At 34.6% G+C, this 14,147-nt stretch overlaps 1 protein-coding gene across 1 annotated transcript in view; it reads left to right on the top strand.

Moving 5' to 3' along the window:
* Window positions 1-13,663, top strand: part of LOC118193682 (uncharacterized) — a 57,068-nt gene extending 43,405 nt beyond the window's left edge. Inside the window, exon 3 of the mRNA XM_035364808.2 lies at window positions 11,739-13,663. Within this exon, the coding sequence (XP_035220699.1) occupies window positions 11,739-12,009 (271 nt within the window). The 3' untranslated portion in view covers window positions 12,010-13,663. The remainder of the gene's footprint in view (window positions 1-11,738) is intronic.
* The last annotated feature ends 484 nt before the right edge of the window (window positions 13,664-14,147 follow it).

Raw genomic sequence — 14,147 nt, 5'->3', positions numbered from 1 at the left:
CGTCTAGCAATATGCATCTGCTTAAGAAATAACCGTAAATGAAACCATATGTGGTATAATTCCCGCGTAAATTAAACATAGATACAAGAAGACAAACCTCAAATCCCTCGTTCATTGGCAAATTTTATACAAAAAAAATATATCAAAATCTAATAATAAAGTGCATTTCTTTTTTAAACACTGTCGTCCGGTCTCCCAATGCTATTCTTCCTGCGTCATGCTGTAAAACACTGTCGGCAATTGCGACGCCGTCTATGTTTTAATCATCGGACTTTGAACCAGTTGTTATGACAAGAGAAGTAAATTTTAATGGGAGACAGATTAAAAAGTTACTAATGTCGGGAGTATGATAATCTCTATTGAAGTTCAGTCTATGCTGCTAGTTACAACAAGTGTAAATTAACTTCACATGCTACTTCCAATAATAAAATTAGAAAATAATACATGCACTACTCTGAAACCTCACCTCTGATGCTATTAATTCATCTTTCAATTCAGTTTTGTTGTTTATAACACAAACCTTCATATTCATTGGTGTATTCTAGAGCTGAAAGTTAAAATCATATTTTTTTTAATGAATTTCTAAATTTTCGTAGCTAATTTAGCGCCTCTTTTATTTGTTCACATATGGCAAGTACTTGTCTCACCCTTGTCACAGCTTTGTATTCCATCAAAACTCCTTGCTGAAATAACATATAATTAATTTTAAAGCTTCCAACATAACACGTTAAAGTCCGACTCTCTTTCTGTTACTGAACTGGTACAAACCAGCATACCTAACATTATAATAATCAAATTTCTAAGAACTTTAATGTTCTACTACTTCAGCTTGACATTCCACTTGACCAGAAAATGTCTTTCTCTGCTAGAGCTAAAATTAGAGTGAATAGCGTTCTTTATTTTACTATTTACATCGTTATTAATCTCCTCATAGACAACATTGCTCAGTCAAAGAGTTTAGTTTAAAGCTAGCAGAAAAAGCAATCCTTCAGATCTGTTTGACTATACAGCAAAATGAAACAGAATTTATTTTTTACCTGGGAAAAAAAAAAAAAAAAAAACATGGTCACTGAGAAGTAAAAACCTTGCAACCTTGTCCGCCGATAACATCGCAGCAAAAACATCGCTGACGAAAACGTCGCGGAGAAAACAACGCAAGGCGAAAACGTCGTGCTACAAAACATCGTGGGAGAAAACATCGCAAAGAGAAAACATCGCAGTTCTAAAGCATCGTGGTACAAAACATCGTCGTCGAAAATAAAGCGGTTCAAAAACTTCGCAGTTTAAAAACATCGCCATCGAAAATATCGTGGTAAAAAATAAAGTATCTACAAATCATCGCATGACGATAACATCGCAGACATGCTTTTTTCAGGCTTTAATAACTGTAAATGGATATTCCCATAATGATTTGTGAGCGCAAGATGTAAAGAAGGATAATTTTTACTTTCATATTTTTCATTAAATATTAAATTTTTCCTGAGAAAATAAGAAGAAAACTTAAGCATAGAAAATTAATGCAACTTATAGCACTTAATAGAATTTTAAAACGACATAGTTAACTAACAAAGACCATTAATAAATCATTTTTTATAAAGTTTTTACAGGTAATTTTTCATAAAAAGTATAATCTATTAAGTTGCATTTAATTTTCTATGCTTAAGTTTCCTTCTTATTTTTTCAGCAAAAATTTATTAGTTAATAAAAAAATGTGAAAGTAAAAATTAACCTTCCTTATATCACTTGCGCTCACAAATCATTATGGGAATATCCATTTACAGTTATTAAAGCCTGAAAAAAGCATGTCTGCGATGTTATCGTCATGCGATGATTTGTAGATACTTTATTTTTTACCACGATATTTTCGATGGCCATGTTTTTAAACTGCGAAGTTTTTGAACCGCTTTATTTTCGACGACGATGTTTTTTACCACGATGTTTTAGAACTGCGATGTTTTCTCTTTGCGATATTTTCTCCCACGATGTTTTGTAGCACGACGTTTTCGCCTTGCGTTGTTTTCTCCGCGACGTTTTCGTCCGCGATGTTTTTGTCGCGATGTTTTCGGCTGTAACCCAACTGCTTGACAACGGTTACCACCTTATAAGTTATTTCTCCCGCCTTCTTCGTATGCCTTCGTGGTGTAGTGGTCAGTACACTCGACACGTATTCGAGAGGTCCGTGGTTCGAGTCCCAGCGAGGGCATTGCTCATTTTTCATCTCTCCTGCTTTCAAAAAATACCTAATGTCTCTACAACCTTAAAAACCAAAATAAAATTCACGTGCCAAGGCGCCAAATGATGTGCATGCCAAAGTTCCGAAGACGGAGAAGAAGGTACAAACTTCTGGGCCTCCAAATTACACTTTCGTTCTTCCGTAGTTTCATCATACCTTTCGAATGGAAGCTGAAAGTGAATTTTCACTCACTTTCAGATCACCTGAAAGATCTAGCTAAATAAGAGGACCAGCTGTTCTTAGATTTGGCAATATATATATAGAGATAAATTTATAACGCGGTTTTAAACTCGGTCTATACAAAGGTTTCTAAATTTGATTGAATCTTACTTCTTGGCTGATACACGAATCGACTTATATTCAGAAATACAGTTTTACCTCGGTACATGTTCCGGTTCAGATGCCAATAAGAAATAAAGGGAAAATATTTAATCCATTCTTATAAAAAAATTCCTTTTGTTATTATTGTAATATTATTTAAAACTAAAATCTATATGCAAGGGACTGCACACAAGTGTAGCACTAAACATAGTACATAATTCCCTTCCTGTCATCCAGATCAAAAGCAATTTTTCAGCCAGCTCTGACTTCTCCGATCTTTCTTTGGTAATCGATTTTGCCCTCTTCGCAACATTAGGCGATTTAATACCGTCTTTATTTTTACTTCCTTGTACGAAGTAAAACGGAAGTATTGCAATCGCGAAAAATTTCGAGTATCATATTTCAACGAAAATATTTTTTTTTTCCGCTATCGAATGCAATTTAACGATGTTTTTGCGTGATATCTGTACGTAAGGATAAAGGACAGAATAAAGGACTCTTTTCCCCCCAAAAAAATTATAAAATTTATTAAAATGAATTCCGAAGATAATTTTTCGTGGCGTCTGTGCGTACGTACGTACGTATGTATCTCGCATAACTCAAAAACGAGTAGCCTCAGAAAGTTGACATTTTGTATATTGGATTCCTATAACATGTTGATGTGCACCTTGTATTTTGGTTGCAATTGGCCGCCCTAAAAGTAATAAATATACGTATATATATATCCACTCTGTTACTCGGCTCAGTGAGCTCAGTTTCTTTATTGTTATATGTTTGTAAATTGTGCATTTTTTGCTTTAAAAATCATTGAATTACGTTGTTCTTATCTTCCGGTTAAGGTTTTTATGCCTAAGTCTGCATGTAATATTTGCAGAATTATTAACAATCTAAAAGTTGTTTAAATGCAGCTAAGCCTAATTATTTTTATCATAGTGGACATATTTGCTTACATTTGAAACTTAGCAGAATAGTGAATTTGTTGCCAATCTAGAGAAACTGAGCTTCGCAACAACAAACATAATGCTTTCTTTTACTATTGTGAATTAAATAATGCTTAATCCATTCTGGAATTTATTCGAGGAAATAAGTGTTTAATGTTTACTTAGTAATTTTTAGTATAGATATTTTGAGTTTTTATGTATTTTTACCTTGTCGCGAAGTGAGAAGTGAATTAATTGAACGAGAAATACTGAATCGTCAGTGAAAAACTTTTTGTTGTTGTTGTTGTTTGTTTGTTTGTTTAATTCCTTTTATATATCGTTTTAGATTTATTATAGCATTTGAATAGCACAAGTGGCAACGATTAGATAATTCTTCAGATGATATAAATTTTGTGCATTCTGAGTTATAAAATGAACCTCTTCCTGGTTTTTTTTTTTTTTTTTTTTTTTTTTTTTTTTTTTTTTTTACCTGGAAGCGCCTAAACCCGCGAAAGAAAAAGAAGTTTTTCACATAACGCGCATCGCTGATATGAGAGTTCGCATTGTTGGCTATAAGAGCAGGCCGGGGCCTTCGCATGTCAACGCTATGGACACACGCAAAAGGCGTGCTACAAAATATTCTCAGATGCGTCCGATGTCTAGAACATAATAATTCTTATGAATGCCCTATAAAAGGAAAGCCAGAAATTTCAGCGAGATATGTTCAGTGTAATGGTTTCCACGCAGCCACCAGCTCTGATTGCCCGGAACATCCTAGTAGAAAATTCCAAAATAATAAGCAAAAGCCTTTTGCCAAACAAAGATTTTCCCAAATTTACGGAAAGCATACCTGCAGCAACGACAAATAATTCCAAAATCTAAGCTGAAGTAACTAATAACAAGGAAAATGTTCCTCAAACTGGAAAAACTAAGATATCGGATATTAATAATTTAGATGAATTTAAATCTCGCATTTTTAAGCTGAAAGAGCTTTACCACAAATTTATCAGTATCAACAACGAAAATGAAAAGCTAGAATTTGGCACTTCAGGCGCTCCAGCTCTTCCAGTTCTACTAAGAACTTCGTAGCCGAGCCGGATTGTCCCTGGACTCAGTGAATGAGTCCGACGAGATCGCACAGTCGAATTCTATTTTTTACACTGGGACTTGTAAATATTTCATTTATTTCATATTATTTATCGGAGTTTTACTGTTATTTTAATATGCATTATGTATTTTTATGTTTCTACATTTTTAATCAATAATTTTTTCAAATATCTACGGAATTACTTACGATGTACTGCTGTTTTTCTATTGGCTCCTTCAGATCAGAGGACTTCTTCCAAGACATTGCTTATCTCACGTTATATTGCCTATGCCTATATTGCTTTATCTATTGATTTTGCCAAAGAAGATAGTCCGAATTTTCTGGAAATTAAAAACATAAACGCAGAACGTTTTACCATGAAGTGATATATAGAAGTAAAAGTCAAAAGATTGAAAATTTCTTACATGCCTGATGATCTGTGATCTGTAACAAAGTGAATGAAACGTAATGCTGTTAAGTGAATCTAGCGCCAGAGTGACGCGATGGTAAACAAAAAGAGTGAATTTATTCTGTTGTGGTTTATGCGCTATCGATGAAGTAAATTTAATTCAATCCAATAAGTTTAAATGAAATGCAAGAAAAAATGCTTATAATTTAACATTCCGTACAAGGAAGTCATGTGGTGTACACATCAGATTTTTCACAATTGTAGACACCATTGTGTTTGGCATACGGTTTACAATATTCAAGACTCGGATACGCATGCCATCTTCATACTTTTTAACAATGTCTTCTTTCACCTGCATAGTGATCCTAACAATTTTCTTCTCTGCTTGACTCTTCTTATTAACTTTTCTAAAGTTTATTTAGCAAAAACCATACTGATGCTCATGCACAGTATGTTTTTTTCGAATCAGTGCTACGACTGATTCGAAATAGATACACTAACCGACATTGAAAATGGAACGCCAAGAAGGAGTGCCCAGAAAGTGATAAAACTTGGAAAACAGAGAGAGGCAGCGACGAACAATAAGTGTTCTTTATTTCGAAATGATATGCATGATACAGAGTGAGAACAGCGTCGGCTCAGTAGGTTTGCCATTTTATATTGTATGGCCACCTAGGACAGCGATACACGAAGCAACACGCCTAGTTACAGAGACTATGGATGGTTTCCTGAGGAATAGCTCTCCATTCCATATCAGCCTTTTGCCACCATTCGTCTTCTAAACGTAGCAATGGCAGGATTTGCAAGTGGCGTCCAATCACATCCCAAATCTGTTCGATTGATGAGAGATGAGGAGAGAACGGTGGCCAATGAAACAGCTGTACACTTTGCAGAGCACGTTTGCTGAAGCGAGCACTGTGCGGTCCGGCGTTATCCTGCTGATAGAAGGCATTGGGCAGTCCCTGAAGGTAGGAGAGTGTCACCGAAAGAGCACATAATCCACGTATCGTTGGGCTGTCATAGTGCCCCGAATACAAACTAGAAGTGACTTAAAATCGTACGCAATAGCGCCCCAAACCATGCTGCCGCGTTGCCACGCCCTTGGGCATGCTACAATTTCTACCGGACTGGACCTGTCTCTACACCGATGCCACACTCGTGCGCGGCGACTATTATTGGAGAAACAGATGCGTGACTCATCTGAGAATACGACTCTGTGCCATTCCGTCGTTAACATCGCTCGAGCACGGAACCATTACAGACGTTGGCACCTATGATGTGATGTCAATGGCAGTCTTCTTAACGGACGCCACGAGTGCAGGCCACTAGCCACCAATCGACGGCTATTGATTCTATTCGGTATTGGAACATTCAGGGTGTCTTGAACATGCTGCAGAATAGAAGTAGAAGTGACTTGCGGGTGCGTCACCGCTTTTAGATGGATGCATTGATTCATGCGTGCTGACGTTTCTCTAGCTGTACCGTACCCCTCGAACGTTCCACATTTTCTGGATCGAACCATCGTCGCCACAGCCGGTGCACTATGGACGCGAACAGGTGTGTGCCAGCTGAGATTTGCCGTAGGGACCAACCTGTTTTTCTCAGTTGGATAACCGTGGCCCTCGTAAACTCATCTGTCTGCTGCCTCCGCTGATAATGGCCTGGCATTTTCTGCTATTACTCGCGTCCTCTTGAGTCAAAAACACATTTTAAACGATGATTTTCTATATCAGAAATAACAGCTCGAAAACTGAACATTCTGCAAGTTCCTTCCCTTATACCTTCTTCAATGTGCGCGGGAAAGCTGCGCATTTCACATCATTCGCATAACTCAGTGACGTGCGTCTACCCTGAAATTTATATAATTTGCAGGCCACTCCTTCTTGATGTTGCCCACCAGCGGCCGAGCGGTAACGTCGCTGAACACTGGTAGTTCGGTCCCAGGTTCGAATCCCGCGAACGGGCTGGCTGCATGGGCGTTTTCGTGGTTTTCTCCATTTGTAACGTGTATACGAGCCAGTTTCCCTTAAAAAGTCCTCCACGAATGCATCCCTCCTCTTAGGCAGATAGCCCTCGTGTGCTTTGCCATAATTAAATACACCAACACCTTCTTGATGTTACATTTTCAATGTCGGGCGTGCAGTCTGACTCAGCGACTGTGTGCCGTATTCCAAACAAATATCGAATGCCAAACGGTGCCACCGCCAGAGTCGGTGCAACCGGTGCAGCAGATTTTATGAGACACCATATTTTAGAATTTAGAAAATATCATTGAGCAAAAAAATTTAGGGATGGCAAAATTTTTAGTATTTGAAAGAGGTACTGGAAATCAGAGTTTAGGGGCGACAAAATTTTTTGAACTTAGGAAGGCAGCTGGAAGCAGAATTTATGACCCGCAGAAATTGCTGCGAGCGACAAATTACGAAGCGCTAACTCTTAATACCAAAAACAATTTCGCGTCCTAAAATGTTTTTTTTTAAAAGCGAATGTACACCGAGATCCCCATGAAACTTTTATGATAGCACAAACTGCTCAACATTAAAATACTTTTTTCACAACTTTAAATTTCACAGACATCGAAAGCACAGTTCTAGAATTAGAAGGATTTTTTTTAGTTTGAAAATATTTTACTTATCTAGAATTTTGGTCAGATTCTCCACACTATCAGTATATACTGCTGGAATGCACAGTACTGTGCAAAATAATTAGATAAAGTAATTTTTTATTCCTTCCTTGCGGTTAAAGAATATATATCATGATAAATAAGAAAATGTTTAATCATTTAATTTCAAATTATAATAACATTATTTTCACAGAAATTTAAGTCCGAACAATAGAAGAAATACTTCATTTTTATAGCAGGTTTTAAGGTAAAACAAACCATTTTAGGAACTTTGAATTCATCTCAAACGTGCAGTATTTGCTCCCACAGCGTACGTCTCGTGTTAACTTTGGATTTTTAAAGCTCTTGTTCTTACAAAAATCCCATAACTATTCAGTATAACTGAGGTATTGGCTCTATGGTACAATGCAAGATTTGAAATTGCTCAGCTGTTTTTCTTTCTGCTAGATATTATAGATGCCTTCTTAATAACATAATGTTCGGTCAGTAAAATAAGTAAGGATATCATGCCACAGTTACTGATGCATTTTCCACGAAATTTTGCATAGATCTACTTTGTTAGCTATAAAGCATCCGTAAAAAAATATTTTTATCTTCATGTTCCATAATATGGTTTATAAATTCTTGACTGGCTCAACTTTCTGTTTGATCTTCATATAACATACAATGTTTTTGTACCAGAAAGTTCAAATCTGTAAACTTTCTTGTAAATTCTAATTGCTTTATTATGTTCAGTTGATGGCCCAGCAATAACCCACTTGAAACAAAATTACTAGAGATTCAGTTTACACTAGACATTTCAGGTTCATTTGAGAATTTTTGTAGTCATTCCTAAGCTGTTTTCTTTTTTATCTCTGGAGCTACTCAGTTGATCATCTCTCCCTTCTTTCCTTTTGAGAGGTGCTCTCTTTTTTTTTTTTTTTTTTTTTTTTCTTTTTCCTGTCTTGAGCGAAATGTACAGCATTTCTTATGAGCATTTCATGCAGGCTGCAATCCTTTGTATTGTCCAATCAGCAACTTTCAAAGCTCGTTCGCTTCGCAGCTCAGTAAATAATTCTGATAAATAACGCCCAAAAATACTTCAAAAGCTATCACCTGAAATACTTAAAAAATTCTTACATTTAACCAGAGCGGAAAATTCTAAATATTATTTTTTCGTCACAAAAGCATGACAAAAACAGAAATATAATATTAAATATACGTAGAAAGAAACAATATTAATAAATTATTGTTATTTATAAAAAAAAAACTGTAAAACCATTTGTAATTCAAAAAACGATGAACCTGCACGCAGTTAAAACTCTTGGAAAAAATTAAATGTTTAATATTTTCATTTTTACGTATTTTGGCGTTGAAAAAAAAAACAGGAACTGAGATTTAGATAGTCTGATTGGAATTAAGGAATTACAAAATAATAATAATAACTGCAAGAAATAATAGTAATAAAAAGAGTTTGTTCTCATATTTTGCACAAGTCTTTGCAGTGTATTATCTAAATCAATAGTATTCAACCCACAAACTGCATCATTATAACCTAAAAATTAACCATTAGCATCACTGACTTCGAATACGAAAAGTGTTTGGATGGTTTTTAAGGGATATGGCTATTTACTTAATGAAGTGAACATCTTAAAAAAAAAAAAAAAAAAAAAAAGAAGAAGCAATTAATAAATGGTACTTTAAAGAACGACAGTATTTTGAAATTAAACTGAAATTTAGGCAATCTCACATTAAGAATAAATATTTGATTCATTATAGAATTTCGTCTACATTGTTATGAAAACAACAAAAAATATGTGGTATTGTTAGCGCTAAACCTTGGGAACAGATTTCATGCTTTCAGAAAACGCACAGTGCATTTCAATATGTTTGCTTTTTCATTCTCAAGTTGCATCAAATGTATCAGAGAACTTACCTTGCATCAAGCTTCAATTAAAAATGCAACATAAGGAACATTTGTTCAAACAGGCTTGGTATCTAAATACGGAAAAATTTTCCAATAATTCCCAACCTTAATACCTTTACTTAAACCTCTTTTTCAGAAAGCATTTGTAAATACGGGCTGTTTATCCATATACAGCATATAATATCAAATGTGAAAAAATACTTAAAATAAATCATTTATATATGCTTTTTGCAGTCTCTACCATGTATAGCAAATTATGTCCGTCGTTAGTAGATACATTTATGTTTGGAAAACAGGCCTTGAAATATACGGTGTTTATATTTAAAATATTGTGTTCTTTATCATTGTGTTAAGTAGAGGAAATCTTATCAGATGCTGTAGTTATACAGTCAACTCCGCTGTAGCGAAACCCCGAATATGACGAACGACCTTTTTGGTCCCATCCAATTTCTTATTCGCTTAATGTTATTTTATACAACACTATAGCGAAATTCCAAACATCTGAAAATCAGACACAGCGAAATTCCGTCCAACTAAAACTTTTTTTCCTGTTTTTCAGACACTTTTGCCAAAATGTCTGAAACTTTTAACTGCAAAATTACCAACTCTGAAAATCATCTGTTGTTGTTGCTTATGCTCACTTGTCTGACATAAGTCAGCCCAAGCCACCCTCGCCACAAAATTCCTCATGGCAAGGAGCGCTACATTACGCTTGCCGTTGGCAACAGCCTTGAGCACCATTCAGGTGACAGTGCGATTTAGCTCCGTTCCAATTTTGATGGAGAGCACCCGGGGGGGGAAGGGTCCGAGTGTCTACCCCCTCTCTCCCCTTCCATCAAACCACACGAGAGGACTTTCGACTCGCCGCATATTTAGAGTACCGCCATGCCGCACCGACACTATGCATTTACAAACATCCACGCCTTCGCCGGGATTCGAACCCGGGCCCTTCTGCACGGCAGTCAACGACGCTAACCACTATGCTGTTTGGGCGGCTCAAAATCAGCTATAGGCTATTAGAATTGTGAAAACCATCTTAATGCTACTGTTTTTTTAGCTTCACTACCCACCTTTCTCCGTATTTCAAACTAAGGTTGTACAAAGCAAATGCAACATCCTGTTCTTGGAAGATTAGAAACCCCAACAAGCATATTTTAGGGGATCATACTGTACCACGAAAATGGTTATTCATAGCTATAAATGTGTATTTTGGAGGACGCTGTGCATTTCATAGACGGGTTTGAATCATGGTTTCTATACCATGTAATTTATCGTGTAAAAGACTTAAGAATTACAGTTAACAAGAATAGCAATAATAATTAATGCTTAATACGATCTTTTTTTAAAGGGTTGGAGTTCTTTTCACTCCTTTTGATAGACATGACAATGTTAATCAGATTTTTGGAAATTTATCTGTCAATTTTTAACGCATTTTCTCCCTCCTCCCAGCATGCCTTCGTGTAGTGTAATTGGAAGCATACTCGACGCGTATTCGAGAGGTCTAGGGTTCGAGTCCCGGCGAAGGCATCATACATTTTTATAGCCCCTGCTTCAAAATAACCTAATGATTCTACAAGTGGCGTTCGTACTAAAAGGTGGTGGCCGATGTTTCGTCACCACTAGGATTTGGCATTTGGGTCCCCTCATAAAATATTAACTAAAAAAGCCCTTTAAAAGGAGGTATTTCCTCCCTCTTTCCACCATACCTTCATGGTGTAACGGTAGCACTCTCGGTACGTATTCTAGAGGTCCAGGTCCGAGTCCCGGCGAGGGCATTGCTCATTTTTCAAGTCTCCAGCATTAAAAAAAAACCTAATAACTCTACAAATCTTTAGATTTTTTTGTGAAATTATCCATTTTTCTTATCGAATTGGCTACAGCGAATTAAACTTTCAGCACGCTAAATTTCATAATAGATGAATTTCCCTATAAATAAACTTTTATTATAATTATACTATATAATATTTTATTATAATTATATTTATAGTATAATTATTATTATATTTATAATATTATACAGTATAATTATAATTATTATTATAATTATACTATATATTATTATAAATTATACTTTTGTCATTTGTAAATATTACATTCTGAATACGGCCGTTAAAGCATATTTATGATGAGCTATACGCAAAAGTTAGGAAAATTTGGGCATTCACGGGCTAAATATCTCTCTGTATCTCCAAAATCTGCCTACATGGTGTATATCTAACATATTTGTTTATCATTACAGATATGCCAATGTACCTAAGGCCAAGTCATACGAATACGGTTATAGAATTGGAGGCCCCGAGCACACAGTGGAGCGATATCATAAAACTAAAGGGATACAATCCAAGATTAAAGTAAACTGGGAACATGAAAACGGAGATTCTGGGGACCAGTACTGGGAGTTCAATCATGATTCATCTGAAGATGATGGAGAATCTGATAAGCCAGAAGCCAGAAAAGCCAAAAATGTTAAAAAAGAAGAAGAAAAAGATGAAGGAGATGATGATGATTGAAGTAGCGTCTTCAAAGATTCAACATTAATGTACCCTTTTCCTATGGAATCGTGAGAGATATAAACTATTCGAGGTTTAGTTTTAGCCTTAGAAATTCAGCTCATTCTGCACTGAAAAGGAACTTCTAACTATTTTTTAAAACTTTTAAAGCATCTAAATATTCATAAAATATTTAGAAGCTAAAGATCTGAGATACTACTTCAGAACTGAATGTTTCTGGAATCGCGCATGAAAAAGAACTTCAAGGAAATGATTTGAAAGAAAATTGTCTTCTAAATTATTTATATGTCAAGACTATTTCATTGCCACATTAGAAATGTGTAGCATTTTGTAATTCTTTGAAAGGTGCTATTTAAGATTATTTACACTAGAATATGACAACAATTAAATTATTTCTTCCAAAATACTAAAATACCATGGAAAACAATTTCCATTATTATTTCCAAAACCATATACTCTTTCTGATATCTCAACTAAAACGCAAAATTCACTTTTTGAGAGAAATGTCTACAAAAATGTATTACATGCCTTTATTTTGCAAAAAATAAACAAACAAATTTTAGGGGAAATGTATATATGCAAAACAGTTTTACTGAGCTCAGTAAAATGACCACAAATTGTTTTTTGCTTTTATTCAGAAGTTAAGAGTAATTGTGGTTTATAAATAAAAAGAATAATGGCACAATTAATGTCATTAATCGACCTTTTAAGTGCAACCCACAGTTCTATGTAAGGAAAGCTCCAAGCCAACCCAGTTATCTATGCATTAAATTTAATACCTTTCACTAAGCATTGTATCAAAACTGCAGTTAAAAAATTAAATACATTTAAATTATACTATATGTAATTTAATGCTTTTATTCTGAAAATCTAAACCATGGCAATGGCAAAACTGCACTTTGGGCATTAAATTTAATGTTTGTTATTCTACAAGATTTCTGAACATCATTCAGGTTTATAGCAGCACAAATACATTCCACCGATTTCCAACTATTAACAATATATACCTAAATATACTTCTCACGTATAAAAAATTTTAGTTAATATTTAAACACAGTTTGGGAGCTTTAATAAGCTCGGTCACTTTTTCAGTCTCCTTTTTGGGAAATCTTATTATACCACTACCATACATATTTTAACCAGGATTAAATCGCAAAAGCAATTATTGCTTGCATACGCTTTGTTGATTTGCAGTCAAATATATCTGACTGATGTAAAATTTACTGCTCACATATAACAGAAAATTCTGAAATTCTTCTATATGATATTTAAAATTATATTTACAAAAATATCGTTTTAATATATTAGTTTACTAGTCAAAACCGATACCTGAATGATAACAAGCAGAATCGTGATTGTTAATACTTGGATATCTATTTAGCAAAAAATGTGTTTAATTCAGTTTTTCACTAAAATATATCTTATTTACACTTTATATATGTGTGTGTCTTGTAATGCTTTGTTATAATTTATGCGTGGAAGCGATATATATTTTAGAATATTCAAAGCTATATTTTAGAATATTCAAAGCTATATTTTTGTTAAAAACATCAAGTTCATATAGTGCACTAATACAGATTTATGCACTTCATGACATATATTTGAATAAATTGTAAAATCTAGTGCAATTGAAATAAAAATTTTCTAGCTACAATTTTGTATTTTTCCAAACTGACGTGCATGTGTGTTTGATATTAATTTACATATAAGCTTTTCAAGTTTTCTAGATATGAATTCTATTATTTTATATATATGCACATACATTCCCACTTTGTATCAAATAGACAGTTGAATGCACATACGCAGAAGTAAATTTTCTTATTGGTGGGCTCTTTAAAGCTATATTTTTATATAAACAAATATATATATACTATATGTATATATACATACAGACATAGACATATACACAATATTTTTCAGTTCTCGATTCCTTTACAGTTTTCAGTTCTACACCCCCTTTTTAGTTTTACACCCACTCTAGGTTCATTCACATCCTTCCCCCCTACTACTCTTGCAAATGCAAATATCGACTGAGAATGAAATAGAATTCTTCTGCAGTTACTTAATATACCTGCTCTGAATAAAATTCATTATTAAACATCATTCGAAAATTTACAAAGGTTATAATGATTAATTAC

The sequence above is a fragment of the Stegodyphus dumicola genome, chromosome 6 (genome assembly GCF_044657685.1).
Source record: "Stegodyphus dumicola isolate Sdum_Otavi_A_Nest chromosome 6, ASM4465768v1".
Taxonomy (NCBI): Eukaryota; Metazoa; Arthropoda; class Arachnida; order Araneae; family Eresidae; genus Stegodyphus; species Stegodyphus dumicola.
Note: the sequence above shows the minus strand (reverse complement) of the source record. Positions and strands in the feature narration are given on the sequence as shown.